This window comes from Protomyctophum bolini (genome assembly GCF_963924005.1).
Source record: "Protomyctophum bolini genome assembly, chromosome: 5".
Taxonomy (NCBI): domain Eukaryota; kingdom Metazoa; phylum Chordata; class Actinopteri; order Myctophiformes; family Myctophidae; genus Protomyctophum; species Protomyctophum bolini.
In genome coordinates, this window is record NC_137866.1 from 16,589,620 (window position 1) to 16,615,240 (window position 25,621).

Consider the following 25,621-nt stretch of genomic DNA (forward strand, 5'->3'; position numbering starts at 1 on the left):
GGGGAAGCCCAAGCCCCTCTCGTCCCCGGCGGGGACTCCCGGCCTGGGTAAGCCGAGCCGCATCCCGGCGCCCGGTAAGCCCCGGGGGCCTTACGCCGAGGTCAAGCCCATCAGTAAAAACTGCGAGTCGGGCCCGACGAGTGGCACGGACATGGGAACAGGCGCGCCTGACCAGCCCGCCAAGGCTAACGGGACCGGGAGAACCGGGACCGGTAGTGGCAAGAAGACAGGGGAGAAGGGGAATGCTGGCACTCCCCCGGCGGCCGAGAAGAAAGAGGGGAAGGGTGTCGAGGGAGAGGAGGATAAGAACTTCCTGAAGGTGGACCCAGAGTTGGTGGTTACGGTTCTGGGAGACTTGGAGCAGTTGCTCTTCAGCCAAATACTGGGTGAGTCTACATGTGCCGAATGGGACTTTACCTTTAGTGTACAGTATACTGGGTTCAAAACACTTGAGGGTTTCATCAAGAATGGGCTATTAGAGCTCTGTGCTGTGTTGTGTTGTACTGTTATACTGCAGCCAACTGACTTTCAGTTTTTCTCTGGCTATTGGGCTCAACGGAAACATAGGGCAGTATAAACAAATACCTGCACGCTAAGCATAATTATACATCTTAACAGACCACCTTAATGACCACCTCCTCTCATTTCTCTTCTCTTCTCTTCTCTTCTCTTCTCTTCTCTTCTCTTCTCTTCTCTTCTCTTCTCTTCTCTTCTCTTCTCTTCTCTTCTCTTCTCTTCTCTTCTCTTCTCTTCTCCTCTCCTCTCCTCTCCTCTCCTCCACACCCACATACCGTTATCCTTCCAGCTCTAGCGCTAAGCTACACCAGCATCAACAGTGCATTTTAAATGAGCCCTGCATGGCATGCAGGCTCTCTATTGCAGCAACGCATAATGTCTTATGTGTTTTTCTAAGTGCTTTCCTCACTGTGGGTGATGAGAGCTCTATCATAGTGGCTCATACAAGAACTCTCCAGTGTTTACCAGGCTATATTGGACCAGTCAGATGTCCATGTGTAATTGCACACGAAACGTCATTATACACTCATTTGACATGCTGCGTCTGTGCGCATATAATCAATTTAGCGTGCGTGTGTGTGTGTGTGCACGCACACACGTTTGTATGCTTGCTGGTTGGAATTGTACACTAGTACAAACTAAGTACATTTACTTAAGTACTGTACTTAAGTACCATTTTGAGAGACTTGAAAGATTTGTATACATTTGCAAATGAGTACTTTCAACTTTTGCATTTTGAATTGTAACATTATTATTATCTCTCTCTAGTATTTCTATATTGCAGTATATTGACACTTTTACATTTGAGTACTTTTTCCACCACTGAAACCCTTAGTAACGCCTTCAACCCTATAGCATCCGTATTCTGGGTAAATGTTTCACAGCTCTGTAGTATACAGTGTCTTATTAGTACAGGGTTTAAGTGGTTCATGTTGAACGGGTCCATTATTTGGCTCCATGTGAACCCTCTCAGAGCTGTAACCCATTTAGGACTGAGACCAGATTCTATAAATCTGTTTCTATGTCAGTGGGTCTCAAACTATTTCATGACAAGGACATTTTAAATATTATCTGTATTTGACCGCCGACCCCCATCTGAACATGTGTTGTACCATGGACCCCCCCCCCCCCCAGAAGCAAAGATAATATATGAGTTAAAAACGTTTGCTGTGAAAGAATATTAATTCAAAGATTTTTATGATTAAAAAAAAAAAAAACTAGCAGGCAGATCTATTTTTAGATCTGCTATTTTTCAATAGCTAAAGGTAAAAATATTGATGAATGTGGTTCAAAGCTGAGGTAATGGGTTAAGTGACACACTGAGGAGTGGAGGGTGTATAGTACAGAACCTGACATGGTTTCTGTCCTGGACGTTAGTTTACAAGTGGAGCATGTCGCCTCGTTGATTCTGACCCACTGCCTCAGACACACACACACACACACACACACACACACACACACACACACACACACACACACACACACACACACACACACATTACGTACACGCACATGTACATGTGTAGTATGTGTATTGTGCATACGTCTTACATACTGTACACACACACACTCAGATGCACACACACACACTCACACAGTAACCTAGCCCCAGCACTTCAGTTGGATGGGCTCACACAGAAGTCATCCACTCGTTATTAAGGGCCGTGTGAGTGTGTGCTGGCGGGGTGTGTGTGTGTGGGGGGGGGGGGGGGCATCTTGAGAGCCAACGTTCCGTCCGGTCACAGTGGGCCACATATTTAGCTTCACCTCCTCTCCTCTCTCTCTCTCTCTCTCTCTCTCTCTCTCTCTCTCTCTCTCTCTCTCTCAATCTCTCTCTCTCAATCTCTCTCTCTCTCTCTCCTCCCCTCCTAGCTGGTTCCATTGATCTCCGGGCCACTGACAGATGGTCCCCCCCCCACCCCACCCTCTGTTACTGGAGGCAACGTGTGGGAGATGGCTGTGTGTGTGGGGGGGTGGGGGGGTGGGGTGGGGGGTGTTGAGGGGGTGGTGGCATTAGGCAGGTAGCACACACACACACACACACACACACACACACACACACACACACACACACTAACAGGGGACAAAAACACATTGTGTTATTGTGCCAACGTTGTGTTATTTGTGTATGAGTCGCTGACGGTGGATCTGTGACTCATATGGCTTCACTTCCACTGACTGTCTCCTATTCATGACACAGTGACCACTCACTCTCTCTGTCTGTCTTTCTCTGTTACACTATTGGAGTCAAGTTTCAACCCTTCAATTTTGTCCCATTTGTTTTGTACCCTCTCAGCTTTTCAGCTTCACCCAGCTGATGGCTTCTCAGATGGTCAAGTTGTCGTTGTCGCTCTTTCCTTTCCCGGTTGTTTTGCCCGCAGGTGGACGTGGTTTTGATGTTAGGTTCAGACATAGTTTCTGTGAGGTCACGGTCGTTAGGGTTAAGGTTAGGGTTAGGCATCGTTTCTGTGAGGTCACGGTCGTTAGGGTTACGTTTAGGCATAGTTTCTGTGAGGTTAGGGTCAAGTCGGGTGTCTTGGGTGACACAGGGCTTGCTGTTAAGGTGTTCAAAGTTTCCTTCAGAAGGTTCACATATAATTCTCTAATGAGTTTCTCCTCTGTCTGGAGTCTTTTTCATAGGTGCCGAAGATGCGGTCATTTGGGTCTGAATGTCCTGTCCTGCACTATTGGGGAATTACTGACTCTTACTGGGGAATGATTTCTTTCTTTCTTTTTTCATGACCGATGCTCGTGGTCTCTCTATAGAGGGTCGCAGTCCCTCCCCCTTTCAGAACGACATGGCCCAGGAAATGAATCCCCGTTCATTTTCCTCATAGACTTTTAAGATACGTCGCGGACAAAGCCAACTCTTGTCGTGACAAATCATGACAACAAACACAATTCTTCGGGCCAAACAAAGAATTAGAAAGGTTACAACACTTTTTTTGTTGTTTTTCTTCTTTGTAATTATTTGTTTGGTCCAAATATTGTGTGTGTTGTCATGATTTGTCACGACAAGAGTTGGCTTCGTACGACACTGGTTCTGAAAGGGGGAGGGACTGCGACGCTCTATAGCACTGTTCCCATTTTGTTGCACAATCGTTGTTGTGTATTGGCTGCCGCTGCATGCTTGCCTCTCGACAAAATGACTATTCTGGCTATATACTGTAGCCTATACATGTTGCTCTCTAGTCTCAACTCTCCATCTCCAATATTGTCCCCCCACTTTTTACCGACGGCACCAACTGGTCCTGTTGTGGTATGTTGTGGTGTTGTGGTATTGGAGAACGCTACACTGAAATATTATGGAGGGGTTTTGTGAAAAATGTGGGGAACCGGTGACCTTACAATTCCCATGGGGCCTCTCTCTCTCTCTCTCTCTCTCTCTCTCTCTCTATCTATCTCTATCTCTCTCTTTCTCTCTCTCTCCCTCTCTCTCTCTCTCTCTCTCTCTCTACCTGCTGCCCCACTTTCCACATCATGTGATGTGCAGCAGGAGGAGATAGCATCACAACACAGAGGATAGAGCGTCATTACATCCACACAGTGTTGATTCAACTCTCTGACAGTGTAATAAATGGACACAATCTGTCCGTCAGCGCCAGCTGGACCCTTCCTCCTCCTCCACTTCCTCCTCCTCTTCCTCCAGTCATTTTCTCCTCTCTCCTCAGCTTGTCTTCATCCCCACTGCTCTGAATCACATGCAGCTTGTGTGACCTTGCCTTACAGCTGTGCGTGCGGGACAACGTGTGTGTGTGTGTGTGTGTGTGTGTGTGTGTGTGTGCAGTGTGCACGTGCGTGCGTGTGTGTGTGTGTGTGTGTGTTTGTGCGCGTGCATGCGTGTGTGACCTTGTAAGCATCCTGTTTTGATGCAAGAGGCCACACCTTAGTGAGTCTGCCAGGTGTTTGCTCGCGCGGTGTGCGCGTGTCTGTGTGAGTGTGCACGGGCGGATGAGAAGAGAGACAAACGATGCCGACGGGAAGGAACTAAGGAAAGAAGGCAAACAGAAGAGAGTTGATTGAGGTCAGGATTTATGGAGGAAACAGAGGAGAGAGGGATGGATGAAGGTGTGTGAGACATGCAGACAGCGATGGGGGAGGGGCAGAAGAGAGAGAGAGAGGGAGGGAGAGCAGAGCATAACATCGTCGTAGGGCAGAAACCATGTGTCCACATTTCAACTTTTCATATTTGTATTCTTTTTTATTTTATTCAATGGTTTTCTACCCTTTTCAAATCAAGGTCCGTTATTTATTCGGCATTATTTGGCCACAGTAGACCACCATTTGATTAGATTTTGCCTCTCAGACCCAAAACTTAGAATATTTTGTTGTCGTTGGGTACCATTTTGTCCACATTTCCATGCTGTATATTGATGTTGGTACCATAGGAGGGATTAACAGGCAACGTTGATCAAAATAACAATTGTTCTACATTCTCTAATTGTGTAGACTTCTTGTAAATTAAGTAATGCAGATCATGTAACTATAACTCTTGAGAGCGTATAAAATGAAACCAAACGGACCTGTAAGAGTTAAAGATCTACAAGGGTCCATTTGGTTATCAACTCCATCATTTTGCTGGAGACAACCTGGAACCCCCATCAACGACCAGTCCCCGGACTGCCCTACTTCGTCATACAAGAGACAGTGTCTCACAAAAACAGTGAAAACAGCTGGCTATTTTTTAAATATGAAGAACGCTTCAAAAGATTATAATAAAAAAACAACAGGTTTTGGACATACACGGTTGCCGCCCGACGACAGTGACAATAATGGTAATATATCCTGGCCTACATTTCTGTGCGACGTCCCCCGTTGACCAGAACACATGCTTTAAGTCATGTACAGTCTGCCACCAAACCTGCCAGCGGTTCCCTCCGGAGACCATAGCGTGCATGTGTGTGTGTGTGCACGTGTGTGCGTGAGTGTGTGTGTGCGTACATTGTAAACGCGTTAGGGAGAGGTTAATTGTAACTTGCCCTGTTAGCTGGCGGCTATAGGCTCATCCGTTTTCTCTGAGTTTTTTTCCTCGTATCTGTGCCTCCATTTCCGATGGGAGGTGCAGTTAATTGGTTTCTGCTCTGTGCGCTCCTCCCTGCGTCGCACTGAGATAGATTATGGATGGATGTTGTTCAGTGGATCCATGCCATCACTACCTCCCCCTCTCTCTACACACAGCTCCTTCACCTCGCTCGCGTTCCACAGGAGGTTAAACCACTAACCCTGGCTGTATACTTCATTAGGGCGGGTCATACTTTTTTTATTTTTGAAAATCAAAATGCTTGGGTGTCTATTTTGTGTGTTTTTTTCTGGAGAATTCAAATATGAAATTATTTTTTGGATAGGACAACTCTTACCTACATGAATTTGCATTTTTAAATCACTAATTGTACCCGTTCTACCTCATTTATAAGATTTAAAATCCAAAGGAAATTCTAACATGTGGGGTGTCTAAATTACTTGTTTTTTGATGGAGAATTCAAATATCACATTATTTGTTGGATAGAACAACTCTAACCTACATTATTTTGTACTTCTAAGTTGCTTATTTTGCCCGTTTTAACCTCTTTTTAGGATTTTCAAAGACATAAAGGACATCATTTATATTGACAAAGTCAAATCAAATTTACATTTATTGACAATTCAAGTGCATGTATATATCACTGGATAAAAGTACAATGATCAATCATCACTTTCTGAACTTTACAAGGTTGAATAAGTCCTGCTTTGACTCAGCTTTAGACATCAGCCTCCTGCTGGTCTCCTGAGCCCTGATTCCTCCATCCCTCTTTTCCAGAGAAGTAAATAGCAGAAGCCTCAGTCACCATTTTGACCACCCTCTCAATGCTTTGAGTGTGGCAAGGCCAGTTGGGCACCTCCATGGGGGTGTCGATGAAGTTCTTAATCTCTGAGGTGCAGGTGAGAGGTGGCTCTGACACACCTTCTGACCAGCGAATCAATCCACCAATGCTGGAAGCATCATGATTGATCTCAGGTGTACTTCTGGATCTTACAGAGTTGTCTCCCAGCTGAGTGTCTGGGTCTCCTTCTCCCCTGATGGCCAGGATTCTCTCCACCCCCTCAATCCTCTCCTTCTGATCCTTCGAGCACAGTAGTGTTTGGAGGATGGCTTCACTGTGGGCATACCAAGCAGATCTTGTAACAGTTGGCATCACAATGTTCAATACCTGCTTCCTCTGGGACTTGAGACAGTCCAGCTGAAACAGTATGTGCCTAGGCCCTTCAATCCAGGACTCCTTGACCTTCACATTGAACCAACAGGGATAATACACTCCAATTATGTATTCAACAATGTCCTTCAGTTTTGTCAGATTTTTTCCTTTCAGTCCATGCTTTGACACCCAGATCCTGAGAAGTCTGTTTGCTGTGGTGAGCCAGCGGCTGTGGTTTACTGGCCCGGCAGGCCAGTGGCAGGTTGACTTCAGTGTGTGTACTGTACTGACTGACTGACCCCAGGCCAGTGGCAGGTTGACTTCAGTGTGTGTACTGTACTGACTGACTGACCCCAGGCCAGTGGCAGGTTGACTTCAGTGTGTGTACTGTACTGACTGACTGACCCCAGGCCAGTGGCAGGTTGACTTCAGTGTGTGTACTTTACTGACTGACTGACCCCAGGCCAGTGGCAGGTTGACTTCAGTGTGTGTACTGTAGTAGGGACAGTAAACCACAGCCGCTGGCTCACCACAGCAAACAGACTTCTCAGGATCTGGGTGTCAAAGCATGGACTGAAAGGAAAAAATCAGACAAAACTGAAGGACATTGTTGAATACATAATTGGAGTGTATTATCCCTGTTGGTTCAATGTGAAGGTCAAGGAGTGCTGGATTGAAGGGCCTAGGCATACTGTTTCAGCTGGACTGTCTCAAGTCCCAGAGGAAGCAGGTATTGAACATTGTGATGCCAACTGTTACAAGATCTGCGTGGTATGCCCACAGTGAAGCCATCCTCCAAACACTACTGTGCTCGAAGGATCAGAAGGAGAGGATTGAGGGGGTGGAGAGAATCCTGGCCATCAGGGGAGAAGGAGACCCAGACACTCAGCTGGGAGACAACTCTGTAAGATCCAGAAGTACACCTGAGATCAATCATGATGCTTCCAGCATTGGTGGATTGATTCGCTGGTCAGAAGGTGTGTCAGAGCCACCTCTCACCTGCACCTCAGAGATTAAGAACTTCATCGACACCCCCATGGAGGTGCCCAACTGGCCTTGCCACAATCAAAGCATTGAGAGGGTGGTCAAAATGGTGTCTGAGGCTTCTGCTATTTACTTCTCTGGAAAAGAGGGATGGAGGAATCAGGGCTCAGGAGACCAGCAGGAGGCTGATGTCTAAAGCTGAGTCAAAGCAGGACTTATTCAACCTTGTAAAGTTCAGAAAGTGATGATTGATCATTGTACTTTTATCCAGTGATATATACATGCACTTGAATTGTCAATAAATGTAAATTTGATTTGACTTTGTCAATATAAATGATGTCCTTTATGTCTTTGAAAATCCTAAAAAGAGGTTAAAACGGGCAAATTATGCAACTTAGAAGTACAAAATAATGTAGGTTAGAGTTGTTCTATCCAACAAATAATGTGATATTTGAATTCTCCATCAAAAAACAAGTAATTTAGACACCCCACATGTTAGAATTTCCTTTGGATTTTAAATCTTATAAATGAGGTAGAACGGGTACAATTAGCGATTTAAAAATGCAAATTCATGTAGGTAAGAGTTGTCCTATCCAAAAAATAATTTCATATTTTAATTCTCCAGAAAAAAACACACAAAATAGACACCCAAGCATTTTGATTTTCAAAAAAAAAAAAAGTATGACCCGCCCTAATACTTCATGGTGACCACAGGGCTCTATACTAGGTCCGCTACTTCTTTCCCACAAAACGAAATCTCTTCACTGAACATATAGCCGATCTGCAAGCTCACAATGTTTCGTGGTGAGCTGGTGGGAGCATCTGCGCAATGTCCTCAAGAAACTATATGATAAACCAAGAACCTATAATATCTAAACAATATACTATCGAAATAACAATCTGTACATTGAAAGTACAGGATACCAAGTACACAGTGGCTATAGCGTTTGTTCAACCTCGCCTCAATCTCTGTGCAGCGATGGAGGCCAGGTTCAAGCACATGTACCGTTGCCATCGCAAGGCGTGACTTTTACCCGGTTATAAGCACTCATCCTGGGCATTGCGAGTGCCACAACCCGCCTGGAGGTCATCTCGTTCGGACCCACAGTGTACGGAATAGCAAACAAGGCAGTGCCAAATCAGATTTCTGTCATATGTGTTTCCTCAGATGCTTTTTAGAACAACGTATTTTAGTGTTCTGTTTAGCTATAAAATGGGATTGTTCACAACCCGGCCTCCATGTTTGTTTACCACATTGCATACAGCCATGCCCTCTTTTCTAGTGTCGAGCATAATAAATCATAGGTCTGTGTGGAAGATGGATTGTTGGGGTATGGCATGATATGATTATTTGTTGAAATGTGTACTGCTGATGTAAGCAGTGAGCAGAGAAATGTGATTTTGACAGTGGCGTGTCCTAGGTTTTTTCGGAGGGTATACCATACGCACAGCACGGCGTGCGCGTGTGCCGCGCGTGCTGACCAAATGTAATAACCGTGTGTGGTCACCGAATTAAACTTCTAAACTCCCGTGGCCAGCGGTCATTATCACTTCAATAGCCACACATAATAAGCCTTCACCTCAGACGCCACATTTTCACATGAAAAAGGCTATTGAAGTCGCTACCAAGGTTGGTTACAATGGATAGTAGACGGCATACGATTTCTTTAAAATCTTCAGGGACGGTACAGTATATACTACATATATATAGCGTAACACGGTAGAACACGCCACTGGATTTTGATATTGAAGAAATACACAAAAGGGGGATATAGGCTCTATAACACCAGTCTAACAGGGTGAAAAACATATTTTTCATTTGAGCTGGTCTTTTAAAGTGTGACTGCGGGGCACACACATCATGCGGTGTGTGACCGCCTGCAGCATGTGCTGGGAGAGTGACGCTGTCCTTTTGAGATTAGCACTACAGAGTGTATAGTGTGGGAGCCAGCAGGAGGATATAGTGGACAATACCACTATCTGTGGTCCATGATACTTGGATTTATCACCCACAGCAGCAGCTGTGCACTCGCAGGCAACAATCACCCCATAAAAATGTCATGCTTATATGCAGCTGATTCAGTACTTCTATTCTTTTTGCATTTTTTTACTAAGAATTATTGTAGTTTAATTATTGATTTCTCTTCTGTTAATACAATGCATAAACACGGAACCCCTTGTCGGTCGGCTGAATAATGTAGTACTAATAGCAGCAGCTGTGCACTTCAAAGGATAATTGTGCTATATCCTGTTAACAGTATTAACGTGGCTGAGAGCAGACGATAGTGACTGATAAGAACCTGTGTCATTTGTACTCCATTAAAACCATAAGATGACATGACTGGATCCGGAACTGGAGGAACCGGATTAAACATTGACAAACCGGAATCGGTTCCCTCACTTTTTGGAACCGTTTCCGGAACCGGTTTTATCACACTGTCAGAGCTCATATGTGTACTTCCTGTTTGCAATTCAGTTACGATACCGGTGGTTCTAAATCCTTTCAATTTGAAGGTACCACATATTACTTTGAGATTATACAACGGGTCCATTTGGTTCCATTTGTACACTCTCAGAGGTACATAAGTGTACGTTTGGAACCCCCGGCCTATATGGATCGTTAAATCGAACCGTTAACAGGAGAAGGAACCAGAATCTTTAGAATCCTATAAAGAAAACCAACCCTAGACATCATCCGAATAGCGCCTGGTAAAGCACCCCCCCAGCACCAAAACACAAATATGAAAATGTAAAGAGACAAAAAAAATTACCAAACCTCAGATGTGCACGCTAATGACGTGTGTGTGTGTGTGTGTGTGTGTGTGTGTGTGTGTGTGTGTGTGTGTGTGTGTGTGTGTGTGTGTGTGTGTGTGTGTGTGTGTGTGTGTGTGTGTGTGTGTGTGTGTGTGTGTGTGTGTGTGTGTGTGTGTGTGTGTGTGTGTGTGTGTGTGTGTGTGTGTGTGTGTGTGTGTGTGTGTGTGTGTGTGTGTGTGTGTGCGTGTGTGTGTGTGTGTGTGTGTGTGTGCGTGTGCGCGCGCGCCTGAAGCCACCATGTGGCAGCCATGGTTCAGAGGGGATAGATAGATAGAAGATAATGAGGAGACTAATCACCCATCTATCAATCTGGAAAAGACCAGGCCTCAAGCCTATAAATGAATTACACATCAAACATAATGCCTGGGCATCTGTTTTATTCTTTTGCCTAAATAATAGCTGATCTACAAGCTAAAGCAGATCCTGTAGAGCCTGTCGATCCTCTATTTTCTGAAAACATTGGATATAATATTTTATTTTATTTTAATATCCTTAACAAGTAAGCAAATAATCTACGGATGGGTTGAATATCGTTTCTGTCGGGCAGAAACCTTGCATCTCCGTATTTCAACTTTTTATGTTTTTTTTTGTAAATGAACGCCCTACTGTCGCACAAAAGTGGAAACTAGCTCACAATGCGAGGCGTTGTGAGCTTGCAGATCGTCTATTTTCACTATTTTAAAATGTTTAAAAATGATAATAAAAATGGAACCGTTTTGGACTTGAATGCATGGTTTCCACCCGACTATAATTATGCACTTATATCGGTCATATCAGTTATGTAACAGTCATGCATGTGTACGTATGCTATAATCAGCCTTTTAACCCTGATGTTTTCTATACATATAGACTCAATGTGTGGGGGTGGCAGTGGCCGAATGGGAAGCGCGAGGTTCCCTGCAGTTCGATCCCGGGCAAGACTCTGAACCCCTAATTGCTCCTGATGTGCAGGTTGGTTAGCCTGCTAGAAACCAGACAAATCTCCCACTGGGGGAAAAAAAAAAGATTGCCCTGGGCAGATTGGGTCTGGCACTCCTCAGCTTGAATTACATTTCGGAATCTGTTTGTAACCCCGCCCCTTGGAAATAAATCTTCCACACTGAAGTTCCAGACTAATATCTACGCATTAGTCTGGCCATGCCAGGCTGCAGGTTGGTGCCTTGCATGGTTTCCTCCGCCATCGGTGTTTTAATGTGCGTGTGAAGGGGTGAATGTAATGCACAATCTATGTAACGCGCTTTGGATAAAAGCCCTATATAAATGCACCATTTACCATTTAATGTGCTGCTGAATGTCTCCACACAGTGAAATAAATGAATAGCGTTGTTAACTGAACTCCCAGACAAAATGAAGTCGCTCAGAGCATAGTGGAATGAACACTTAGGATGTGACTGTGTGTCTGAGTGAAGGATCCAGAGCACAGTTTGCCTCTCATCTACAAGGCGGCTAGTGACAAGCCTCATCACAAAACACCAAGCTGGAGGAAAATTACTTCTCCTGGGATGAGAAATAAAATATACTTTCTAATCTCTCTCTCTCTCTCTCTCTCTCTCTCTCTCTCTCCCTGCTTCTAAGCTCTGATGTGAGTTGACGAGTCACCGCATTCTGTCACCAGACAGACAGACAGACAGACAGACAGGAGCGCAGACAGACTTTTGCCACTCGTTATTGAAACGGGATGGGAGACGGAAATACATAAACAGATTGAGAATATGAGGGAGGGTGACGGTGCACCAATTATGTCTGTGCATGACTGTCATTCCTGTTCCTTTGTCCGAGGTGATTTTCTAATACTGGTAGCTTCATTTTGATATGGCTCAGCAGCAGACTTGAACCGGAAATAAGGATTATAAGCGACTTTGGGCTTGTCAACAGGTGTAAAACAGTGGGTGAAAAAAATCAATAAAATAAAACTAAAAAGGTATAGTAGCAGAAGAGCCTGGTCGTGTTGTTGTCAGTTAATTACTAGGCCTACTGTTTTTGTTTGTTTGTTTGCTTTTGTGGGGCACTAGCCTCTCCAACGCCCCTCACGTTGTTTTTAATGCCAAGAAACTCAACCCAGTTTACTTTGGGATTGAATGGCTTTCAACACAGGAAAACAGAGAGTGTATTGTAAAGCATGTGTATTATTCCCTTGTGCATTATAAAAACCGGAACAAGGGAATTTGTCGTTCGCCCATGTGAGTAATCTACTCAAGGCTCCATGGTGCATATTGTATAATGGACTTTGGAATGGGATTGTGGAGTTTCTTATATATACCTGCCGGTCACTGACACGGGCACGTGTGTGCAATGCATGTTTAGAAGGCCTCCTTCAGTGGCACCGTCGGGACGGGAAAAGTGGGGGGTAAATATTTGAGATGGAGAGTTGAGACTAAACAGCGTAGGGTAGGCTACAGTAGAGCCAGAACGGTCATTGTGGCGAGAGGCAAGCATGCTGCAGCAGCCAATACACAATGACGATTGTACAACAAAATGGGAACGGTGCTAGAGAGACCACTGGTCGGGAAAAATAAATCGACCAGTCATTACCCAATAGTGCAGGGACATTCAGACCCAAATGACCCCCTCTCCGGCACCTATGGCCTCATTGCAGTCTCTTAGGGGTTAAGACGTTATTCAGAAAACTGCAGAAGACATTTGTAGAGGCAGCCCTCAGTCAGCTCTTAATGGGTTAAGTCAGGAGACAGTGCATTAGTGCCGTCTGCTTCCTGCCTTCTTCCCCCGAAATCATATTACTACTCCCTGTTTGTTCCTCCTTTGTTACACAACATACAGGACACGCACATGCGCACGCACACACGCACGCACGCACACTGGGCATACATATACATCCAATGAGCCATGGCAGTAAGTTGGTTACCTATGGATGCCTTTGATGTCTTCTTTTGTGACTGTGACATATTTCGGGGTTGTTTATGGTTATGTCTGTATGAGTCATATAGTGACATGCCTATATATGGGATTATTGGGTTTATTTGTCAGTGTTCATTTTGATGACTAAGACTAAAAGACTGAAAGCCTAAGGTTTGTGATGTCGTTTAAGGGCCGATTCATACTCCTATTTTACCGCTGTTTCGGCGCTGTAGTGCCGAAATGATTTCGGCTCGTCAGAAATTTTCAGTAGCCCCGAAGAGACAACTTCAGGACGGTACCCGCCCCCCCCGAACCTCAAATGACGTCACATTGTAGGCTCTACAGAACCGACTTTTATTCGGCTCTAAAATAGGAGTATGAATCGGCCCTTAGACTAGACTAAATGGTGTGTTATTCAAAAGACTAAACCAAAACCTGCTGAATGGTTTATGTCTGAGTCCTAGTGACACGGCCGCGGTCCCCTGCAGGGTTAGGGCCCTCCCCTGTAAGCCCATTTTAATATAAAAGGATTATGTCGTAAATATAATGTCACACCATCGCACGCTCGTGGCTGTGATAACATATTGCGTTAATTGTATTAAACTCAATAGCCTACATATATTAAATTAAGTTGCCGGGTGACATACTGTGATTGTGTTATGTCTCACACACACACACACACACACACACACACACACACAGCTCACATGCGCTCAGCTGACTTTGGTCTTATGATTCATGTTGATTCTCGCAAGACCCAAACACAGAAACGGAATGAAATTAGCCGTCGACAAGCTAGAAGAGACACTAACATCTCCACCCACCACAACTAATGGCTATGCTAATGCCATCGCTACAGCAGGCATCTAAACCAATTATAACAAGCAGTGAATGGAAGAGTGGCCGCTCTGGCACTGATCTGGGAACGGCCCATGCATGTTCTTGACCTCCTCTCTGCCTAGAATAGTTAAGCGTCCACCTAACCATAGAGCGTCCTCAATGACTTTATCATCTATTCTGTAAATGACGTTGTGCCCTGCGGACTTCATAGCCTATATCTATTTGTGGTTTTTCACAGTCAGCCATGCAGGACATGCTGAGATGGAGTGTCAGTCCTAATAGCCGTCACCATGCTCTGTTATCAACGGCACACCGCTAGCCTCCGCTAGGCTCTCTGTCATGACCCTCCGTCTGCACCATGCTCTGTTATCAACGACACACCGCTAGCCTCCGCTAGGCTCTCTGTCATGACCTGCCGTCACCATGCTCTGTTATCAACAGCACACCGCTAGCTCTGTCATGACCAAGGGGCCAGCTAGGCACTCCAATGTTGAAGCACTGGGCCCTAGTGGTAAGAGGAAGGACTGCAGGGGGACCCGTGGATTCATGACGAGGAAACCCCGTGCAGCTGAGCTTTAACATTGAGCGCTCGGTTGCACTTCCGCATGAAAAGGCGGAAATAGACGGTCCCTCCGGCGGCTTCAAAACGACACTGAGCAACTTCCACTGACATGAATAGCGGAGGGGGCGGAGCTTCGCGCCAGTTCAGTCTATCCTTTTAATACTCTATGGTCATGACCCTCCGTCACCATGCTCTGTTATCAACGGCACACCGCTAGCCTCAGCTAGGCTCTCTGTCATGACCCTCCGTGGTGGAAAGTAACATTTACATTTATAGGGCAACTTCACCCCTTTTGCAACAGATCTTATTTTAATGATTTTCTGGGGGGTTTTATTTGGTTTTATTTATTTTTATTTTTAGATATTTTACTCATGGCACCATGTTCATGACCAAACTTTGACATGAAAATGTGGTCTCACTTCCTTCCTGGACTACAAGTCACACCTCCATGCAGCCTCCCGCTCTCCACAAGCGTGAATCTAGTTTGCGTCCGAGCATAGGCATGGTCTGGGCATGGTTATGGTAACGCCCCGCCTGCCTCTGATTGGCCAACCGACACTGCCCGTCTTGACTGTCCTCCGAGATGCGAGGTTACTCCGTGGTGAGAAAAGAATCCAAGAGAATGACATCTTGGCATGCGCGACAGAATGCGAGAATGCAGCCTTGTAACTAACTTGTACATTTTATTTTTGTAGAACGGGCAAACTAATATGCCGTTTGCTTTGATGGAATAATTGATTGAACATGTATGCCGTAATATGATTTGATTTGGGTGTGTTCTAAAGTGTTTGTGTTGATTGTGTAATTTAAGTAAACATGAAACATTGTACTGTAAAAAGGTCTCTTTTCCCTTCACCTTTATTTAGTATAATATAGTATTATTTTACTATAATTAGATTAATACACGATAATCACTAACACTTTAATTTAGAAGTACACACCCAAATCAAATCATAGTACAACATACACGTGTGTTCAATCAATTATTCCATCAAAGCAAACGGCATAAACAATATTAGTTTGTCTCTTCTGCAAAAATAAAACGTACAAGTTACAGACAGTACTCTTGTATCATACCGTACTGGTATTATTTATTAACCTCGCATCAGACAGTCAGACTATCCAGCATGAGGACAGTCAAGACGGGCAGTGTCGCAGGCCAATCAGAGGCAGGAGGGGCGTTGCCATGCCTTTCTACACTACAGTATTGATACTTTTACTTAAGTACAAAATGTGAGTACTTTCCCAACCACTCCTGTCTGTTGTCAACAGCACTCTAGCCAGCTAGTCTCTCCAGTCTGTTGTCAAGAGAGCCTATAGCTAAGCTACCACAACAGTGCTGGCTATAGCCTACAGAGTACAGTTTGTGTGCGACAGACATGTGATAGTGGAGCTACAGCTGGCTTTAAGCACATCGTAAAAATACAGGGTCACACAGAGATGTCTGTCTGTCTGTCTCTCTTTCTTTCTCTGGCACAAACACCCAAAAATTGCCACACATAATGGTCTCTGGCTTGTGTGTGTGTGCGTGTGTGCGCGCGTCCGTGTGTGCGCGCGGAGGCGAGCGAGCGTGTGCATGTGGGTGGGCGGGCAGGCGGGCGCGTGCAAGTACAGTATGCATGTCCAAGGCTTTTTTTAAATCTGCTGATTTAGATTCAATGTTACTAAGTGACAGACGGCATAACTGCTGAAAGTGCTATACGTGACGTCACCACACCCTCACGCACACACACACACACACACACACACACACACACACACACACACACACACACACACACACACACACACACACACAGCAGGTACGCAAGGCTGTCAAAATGTCATCATCGCCTGCCTGAAAATGCCACCAACAAATGGCAATGTTCGGGTGAATTATTTTGTGAAAGGTATGAGAGAGAGTGTGTGTGTGGCACCCCTCATGTGGCATTTTCAGGCAGGTGATAATGACATTTTGACAGCCTTGCGTACCTGCGTGCATGCGTGCGTGCGTGCGTGCGTGCGTGCGTGCGTGCGTGCGTGCGTGCGTGCGTGCGTGCGTGCGTGCGTGCGTGCGTGCGTGCGTGCGTGCGTGCGTGCGTGCGTGCGTGCGTGCGTGCGTGCGTGCGTGCGTGCGTGTGTGTGTGTGTGTGTGTGTGTGTGTGTGTGTGTGTGTGTGCGTGCGTGCGTGCGTGCGTGCGTGCGTGCGTGCGCGCGTAGAAATAAGCATCTGACTTTACCTCTTTCATCTGACTAATCTCCCACAAAACAGCTCAGCAGCACTGTCTCCTCACATACTGTAGGAATACTCACAACACTCTCTCTCTCAATTTCTCTCTCAATGGCTATGAAGCAAGCAGCTACTCTATACCTGTATATCTCTCTATACGATGGGTTCTAAGCAGCTATACCTGTATATCTCTCTATACGATGGGTATATCTCTCTATACGATGGGTTCTATACCTAATGCTGCCATTGACTCGCGACTCCAGCCTAACCCCACAAAGTAATGTGGTGTGCACGCCACATACCACATACCATATTAACCCTATAGGGCTGTCGAGGTCAATCATGGTTAGAATGTATTTGTAATCATTTTTACACTGGATTTCAGTCATTCTGTTGAATTCTATTCAGGTGTGTAAAATATTTTAGTTGACCCAAAATAATGTTGCGACCCCAACTTTGGGAACCCCTCCTCTATATTATAGTTCCTCTTTCTTTCTTTGTCTCTCTTCCATCCATCCATCCATCTCTCTCTCTCTCTCTCTCTCTCCAACCTCTAGCTAATGGCTATGGTGCTAATAGACTTGTCCTTGGTTTTACTATAAGAGGCCTTTGTCTTCTAAATGGCTTTCAGTGGAATCAGCAGACTTAGGCTACTCTCAGTCAGTGGTAGAGTGTTTACTTAAAAAGTTAAAGTATTCAACAGTGACTTGAGTATTGGTATCAAAATGTAGTACAGTAAAAGTAGACTACTCCCAGAGTGTCCCATTTTGTTTTCAAGATGGTTTCAACTGTATAAATGGTATAATAGATATTTTGGGAATGGCAGCTCACAATGTGTTTCATCGTGTAGAATGATCGTCTATTTTCAAATAGCCTAAGTGTATGTATGTTCCCTCAAAGTAACTAGTAACTCAAATTGTCAAATAATTGTAATGGAGCAAAAAGTACAATATTTGCCACTGAAATGTAATGGCAGTAAAAGTATTGAAAATTGGAAATACTACAGTAAAGTTGAAGTATACCTACAAAGTCTACATAAGTAGTAAGTATACTTGAGTATATGTGCTTAGTTACTTTACACCACTGCTCTCAGTGTAACTCCCATAGAGCGCACGCCTGCATGCACATGCACACACACACACACATGCACACATATGCGCACACATTGCGCATTCACACACTAATCATTCTGTCATGGGAAGATGACTGCATTGCTTTCAGCATGTGAAACAACAGCTGTTATTAACGTTTTTTCGATACCCCATGCATCTCTTCTTGTGCACCCCGAATTGTTCTTATACGCTTTTTAACAACCCACATCACACACGTATCAGATTGTGCCATTTCAAATTCTCTAATATCCTGTTGCAACATATCCTGGCTGCGTGTGTGCGTGTGCGTGCGTGCATGCGTGTCTGTTGTGTCCTCGCTGTCCAGATGTGCAGGAATGGCGTGTGTGTTGTAATGCTTCCTGTTTTGCAAACAGTCTGAGGTCAAACTGTAGGCTCTGGCAGACACTGAGATGTAGGGAGACAGACAGAGAGACACTGAGATGCAGGGAGACAACGAGACACTGAGATGCAGGAAGACAGACAGAGAGACACTGAGATGCAGGGAGACAGAGAGACACTGAGATGCAGGGAGACAGACAGAGAGACACTGAGATGCAGGGAGACAGACAGAGAGACACTGAGATGCAGGGAGACAGACAGAGAGACACTGAGATGCAGGGAGACAGAGAGACACTGAGATGCAGGGAGACAGACAGAGAGACACTGAGATGCAGGGAGACAGAGAGACACTGAGATGCAGGGAGACAGAGAGACACTGAGATGCTGGGAGACAGATATACATTCAGACACCTATGCGATCTCATTTCTAAATTTGACTGTCACCTACAGACTAAAGACAATACATATTTTCATGGGAAAAATAAGAATCGTGTTTCTTATTGTTTCACATTTGAGCAGGAATCGTGCAGCACTACTTCAAGGGGGAAAGCATGGGAAATATGATGAACCATGGCAATTGTTTTATATAATGTCAGTATGTCAGTATTTTCTTTTATGATTGTTTTAACCCATGAAGACTCGCAGCCGGTTCTACAAATGCCTCAAACTTATTTGTAATTTAAAGCTTCTATAAGCAATATTATGTCCATTTCTTTTTCTTTTTTTCTTTTGTATTCAGACAGCCATGCAGCAATGGGTAGACCGCTCCACAAAGAAATGTAGTCTCTGTGACACATTTAGGGACCGCAATCTGCATTCAAAGATGTTCCTAGAAGCTTTGTCATTGGTCGAAAAAGAATCCGGTCGCAATGACTAACCAATCAGGAAGTAGACAGGCAAATCGACCAACTCTACATCTGACCTCAAACCTCAAAATCTCCATATAATGAGCTGACCTGACATTCCATATGTTGATCTGACCTCATCAAACCTTGGACACTCAAGACACACTCCATATATGGCCAGTACAGAATTCATTCCATAATTATGTCATGACCCCCATATCTGACCCCCCATGCCAAAGCGCCAGCGCTTGCCCAGCAGTCTGCTGTCACCCAGGCGAATGCGTGCACGCGACCTCCCCATTTAGGCCGTCTTATTCACTTAACCCTGTATTATACTTCTTAGCCATATCTAAAAGCTCACAACGCTTTAACTCGTGTAAGACAACAACATGAGACAACAATGATGAACGGGTGAGGATAAATAACCTTGACGTTTTGCTAACGTCCTGTTAGTGTGTTATTCTGGTCACTGGCCAGGAATGCCGTAATAATAATCATTGTCCTTCACTTCTCAATATAATGGCTGTTCTGGGAGGGTTTACGGGCATTCTTAACACTGCTATAGAAGATGGGGCCTCATCCGTCTTGTGTTAAGGTACTGTGAACGGAGGGAAGGATGGTGTGACACTGTGACAGTAACATATGTCAGCAGCACGTACATGGCTGGTGAGACGGCGACAAATGAACTCCGGAGGGGAGGAAGGAAAGAAATAGAAACCACAGTCATTATTCAAAACTCCCATTTAGATGTCGGCTCTCCCCAGAGAGGACACACATGGGGACTCAGAGCGCACTACAGTATGTTATTTAGACAGATGCTAGGTTCATTGTTTACCTGGTTTTCTATTGTTTCTATATTATAGAGGATATACTACTAGTACTATCATGGTGTTTCAAATGTTTTTTACTAAGCCCAATTGACCCTTTGCTAAACTCCACCCCAAAAGTGATTGTCCAATGCCAATCCAAATAGTTTAGCAAGCGTTGCTAAGGATGGCAAGCTTTCATCATCTCATAGCTGGCAATGTTATTTTGCATGTCTGTGTTGTTGAGGTTTAATGTTTGTCTTTCCTAGAGAAACATTAAATGCCATTAACAGAGTTTAATGTTTGTTTTGTCTGTATTGAGCAAATCGGCATATGATGTTATATCGCGATGATGTAAGATGATAAGGGTTGATAAAGCGCCCCTCACTTCACATGGGTGTGATTTTTGAACACATACACACAGCTTAGCGTCTTGAAAGTTTCACGACTAACCCACCCAGGTGATGGCAATAATACTAATCAGTCTTACCATGCATTACATGAAAACTCCTGTTGGACAGTCGTTGTTGATTGAGTTGGATACTGCTTCTCATTTCTTCGTGTTTCTAAATGATTGAAATAATATCGTCCACTGCATAGCCTACTGCAGGCCTTGACTAAATTTTGAAAACATTTGGAAGCTCGCTACTAAATGATCGATTATTTATTTGGAGAAGTCCCGTCATTTAACAAACATGCATCTCAATTGATGAGAAGGACAGAGTGGTTGGGGCTTAGTGAAGAGCAAATTGTATTTTGAGGTTTTTATTTTTCAGTTTGGGTAGGGAGTCGAGATCTTGAATGTATTTTGGACATTCCACATTTTGGTGGCAGCAGCATATAGTATAGCATTTGAGCAGATTTTTGGGAGAGAGGAGGTCAGATGAACTCCCTCTGTCTGGAGTTCCCCAGGGCTCTGTATTCGGCCCCCCTCCTGGCTAGGTCGCCGCGACATATTTTCGCCGAATGTTGGTGCAGGAACATGGTACTCTAGGTTTCAAGTGGTTAAATGACATGGCTTAGTACAATATAATTTGGAAATGCGGTCTCTACAAAAATGTGTTTCTTTTGGTCTATAGTCACGTAATGTTATGGCTATAATGGATGATGTATTGTCGACGTTGTGTGGAAAACAATAGCATGTGGGAGAGAGCATGCCCCCCCAACAACACCACAACATCATGTGACCATGCGTGCTTTGTGTTTATGTTTTCTATCTATTCAGCTCTCCAAAACAGCCTCATGTTGCTGCTGCTGACGCAAAGGGCAGCAATTCAACAACTTTATGGACTTGTGCCTCGACCACACACACACACACATGCACGCACACACACATGCACGCACAGGAAAAGCGTTTCTTTGTAGCCGTAGATTGATGTCTATTCACTGTGCAGTGGGCTGGCTAAAAGCTACCGAATTAAAAATGTGAGGCTTTATTTCACCACCAGCTTTTCTTTTTCTTTGGTAACTAGTAACTACAAAAACACAGTCAAATCTGAAGTGAGGATTCTAGCAGCCTTTAAGAGTTACTATGCTTGTAAGTATTTTTTACGCACGTGCTCTCTCTCTCTCTTCTCTATCTCTCTCTCTCTCTCTCTCTCTCTCTCTCTCTCTCTCTTCTCACTCACACACAATCACTCACTCACTCACTCTCTCTCTCTCTGGGGATTAGAGCGCACTTGAATTCCGAGTCAGACGGTTCATCTCTCTCTCTCTCTCTCTCTCTCTCTCTCTTTCTCTCTAACTTGCTGACTGTCATTTTTATTGAGAGTAGGCCATTACCAAAAGGGTCCTTGGTTGATTTCACAGCCTCTTCAGGCTTTGTGTGCGTGCGTGCGTGCGTGCGTGCGTGCGTGCGTGCGTGCGTGCGTGCGTGCGTGCGTGAGTGAGTGAGTGAGTGAGTGCGTGTGTGTGTGCGTGCGTGCGCAAGAGTGGATCGAGGGCAGGCAGGTGGAGGAGGGTTAGCCTTCTAACACTAAAGTGTACACACACATGTGCGCATGCACACGCTCAGTGTAATTCATCTATGCCCCTTTGAGATCAGACCCATGGCTGACAGGAATATTTGCATCCCTAATTCCCCCGTCTCTCTCTCTCTCTCTCTCTCTCTCTCTCTCTCTCTCTCTCTCTATCTCTCTCTTCTCTTCTCTCTCTCGCCCCCACCCTTTCACTGTGCCAGCTGGGACCAGCAGAACCAAAGAGAAGAGAGCCAGGAAGTCTGTGACACACACACACACACACACACACACACACACACACAAACTCTTGCATAGACAATCACTGTATCTAATCAATTCAACGGTGATGTTAAACAAAGCTCCCGTTTAGGGTAATTAACATGGCCTCATTAAGGCGCGCGTGTGTGTATGTTAAGTTGTGTGTGTGTGTGTGTGTGTGTGTGTGTGTGTGTGCGCGCGCGCACACGTGTGTCTGTGTGTGTGTGTCCACACACATCTGAATTGTTCTTTGTTCCTGCTGCACCTTATGTTACATATGTGGATAATCATAAATGAAGTATTTGGAATGCAGCATTTTGTCATTTTGAATTAAATATTGTTCATCGCGCAAAAGTAGTGCAATTAGCGGATCTGGTGTACCACCATGTCGTGTTATGAGCTTGTAGATCGGCTATTTTCACATATTTACTTTTATAATAATAAAAAGGAATGTTTACATACAAGGTTTCAGCAACGATATCTTATACTATAGGTTGCCTTGAGTAAGCATTAGTTCAATGAACTGTATTGTGTTTGTGTTTGTGTGCGTGCGGCTGCTTGCGTGCGTGCGGCTGCTTGCTTGCGTGCGTGCGTGGTGCGTTTCTGTGCCTTTGTGTGGCTGGACTCTGCATCACAATGACTCCATCATCTTTCCATTGAGCAGCCTGTCCCCAGGGCTGGCGAATCAATTGCCTATGATGTGATGTGCCTATTCCCTTTAGGAGGAATCAATGCAGCCCTATAAGTATGGCCTGGTTCTGTGTGTGTGTGTGTGTGTGTGTGTGTGTGTGTGTGTGTGTGTGTGTGTGTGTGTGTGTGTGTGTGTGTGTGTGTGTGTGTGTGTGTGTGTGTGTGTGTGTGTGTGTGTGTGTGTGTGTGTGTGTGTGTGTGTGTGTGTGTGTGTGTGTGTGTGTGTGTGTGTGTGTGTGTGTGTGTGTGTGTGTGTGTGTGTGTGTGTGTGTGTGTGTGTGTGTGTGTGTGTGTGTGTGTGTGTGTGTGTGTTTGTAACTGTAATGTGATTATGTGACAATTGGAAATGGAATATTAGTTATCCCCCTATTTCTATAGTTTCTATAGCCATGCCTGATACCCATGATGTATTCCAAAAAACTATAGATTATTATTATTATATCATACTGTTGTTTTGGAAAAAATAACTACTCCAAATGTCAAATATCTAAATTTCTTCCACCCGTGAAAAACCATAACTGTGCACACATTTACCAAGACCTTTCCATCAGTGGACCTATATTAACTGATATGGATAGCCATGGAGGAGTTTGGACATATTCACTTATTTCTCACAATAGAGGCTATGCACGTGACATCATCACACCCGTAAAATATGCGGAAACGCATACTGGGTGGCAAAAAGACGTTATGGCATTGACAGCCCATCAATGCACACATAGAAGTCTTATCCTATTTTATTAAACAACATTAAACGCACCAACAGAAAAGTTGTACGGAAAGCTTTAATTATCCTCTTTCTATCTGCGGAATCCACCATCGATGTCATGAGGTACTTTATGTCAAGACATTTTTCAAAGTGTCAGAGTTTGGAAGCGCTCGTTTTCAATAACGCAACATGCTGCTGCCTCCTGCATTATGTGCAATTTAGAAAGCGGTGGTACGCACGACCGTTGGCGGCGTTGAGTGACTTCCAGCGAGCGCTTCCAAACGCCAACGCTCCATGCGGCTCAATGTTGTGCCATTCTTTCTGAGAGGGGTCCTGTATACTTTGCTTTCCCCCCCGCAAGTCTAACACAGTGTCACACAAAAGCAGCGAAAATAGCCTACTTTTGGGGGAAGCCTAATCATGAAGGTTTCCCACCCGACATTAGCACGGCGTTTAGTCTTGCAGCTGTTGCTGTGATTGACACCTCTGGAAGGTCATGACTCTATACCGTCCCCTCTCATTAGAATGGTCCCCCCCCCCCCCTCTCTACTCTACTAGCCAGCTGGACCCATCCACAGGGGGCAAAGAGGGGGGGGGGGGGTCCGTCATGAGAGGGACCCAACGTGCTGTTACTGTCAGGACTCATTTAGCACCCCCACTCCTCCTGCCGAATGGGTGAGAACCGAGGTGTGTGTGTGTGTGTGTGTGTGTGTGTGTGTGTGTGTGTGTGTCTGTGTGTCTGCGTGTGGGTGTGTGTGCATTGTTGTATACCGAGAAAGTACATTAAGTTGACTTCATTGGTGTGGTCTTTGGGTCACAGTAAATCTCTGTCGCGGTTCATTTGAGAATCAGCTGGCCAGCTCTAATGATCTATTGAACTGCCCCTCCTCCCATATCGGACCATAATAACACTGTGATCACTCCTCCCCTTTACGAGGGGGGGGGGGGGGGGGGAGGGGGAGGGGGGAGAGAGAGAGCGAGCTGGGAGCATGACAGCAAGCTTTCCATCTTGAAAGATCCCCTCCTTTTTTCTCTCTACACCGAATATCTTGGCCACATATTGCAAATGTACACTCTGTCAAAACAACACTTTTACATATGCTATCCTCACCGAATATGAGCCTATTGTTATGACATGCTGTAGGGACGGGGCCAGAATAGGGACGTGTGAAAATCAATCTTTTGAGGAAAATCACACCCGTGTGAAGTGAGTAGTGGTGCAACTCCGTGTGGGGGTCCCCGGGGGGGGGGGGGGGGTCCCTGGAACATCCAGACCCCCAGGAATGCGTCCGAAATGGTTGAGAAATGACTGATGATGATGTTGTGTGGGGGTCCCTCTACTGTACCCTCTACTGTACTGTACTGTACTGGCACACCCGAAATCATCATATATAGTGTTAATGTGTGCATTTGTGTGTGTGTGTGTTAGGTTGCGCACAGTTGGTGAAAAACAACCATGCTGTTTTCGTGCTCAGACCCACCCAGCCACACATAGCTCCGTAAGGCACTCAAAAAGATGTTTACTCACGACTCCACGAGAAACACTGGTCTATCCCTTCACTATGAACTATAGTGACGATAATGACTGCAGGATTCATGTTGGCCTTTAGAATCCACCAGGTTGTGTTGTCCCCCCAAAAAAAGAAAAAAGAACCCTATCCAAACCTCTGAGCTGGTTAACTATGACACATTGTCTCAGTGTCTTCACTGTGTCCATAATGATTTTTTGCGTGTGTGTAATAATAAGATCATGGGTTTTTTTAAGGCGATTTGGTCAATGTCATTGTCTTACATTTCAATCTCTGATGAATGTAGCCCTCAGTAATCCCTTCTTAATATTGTTTTTTTTGGAAGATGGGGGGGGGGGGGGGGGGATTAAGCCATGTAAAGTACAAAGGGCTTGTACAGTGAAACTGCAAATGAATGTGAAATACGCTGTGAAGTTGTTTG

At 44.9% G+C, this 25,621-nt stretch overlaps 1 protein-coding gene across 5 annotated transcripts in view; it reads left to right on the plus strand.

The window, feature by feature from the left end:
* The window catches only part of nav1a (neuron navigator 1a), a 145,175-nt gene that overhangs the window by 26,772 nt on the left and 92,782 nt on the right, over positions 1-25,621 (plus strand). For all 5 annotated transcript variants that reach the window (XM_080763953.1, XM_080763952.1, XM_080763954.1 and 2 more), the window contains exon 6: positions 1-386. This exon is cut by the window's left edge and continues 490 nt beyond it. In XM_080763953.1, coding sequence (XP_080620079.1) covers positions 1-386 — 386 coding nt within the window. The remainder of the gene's footprint in view (positions 387-25,621) is intronic.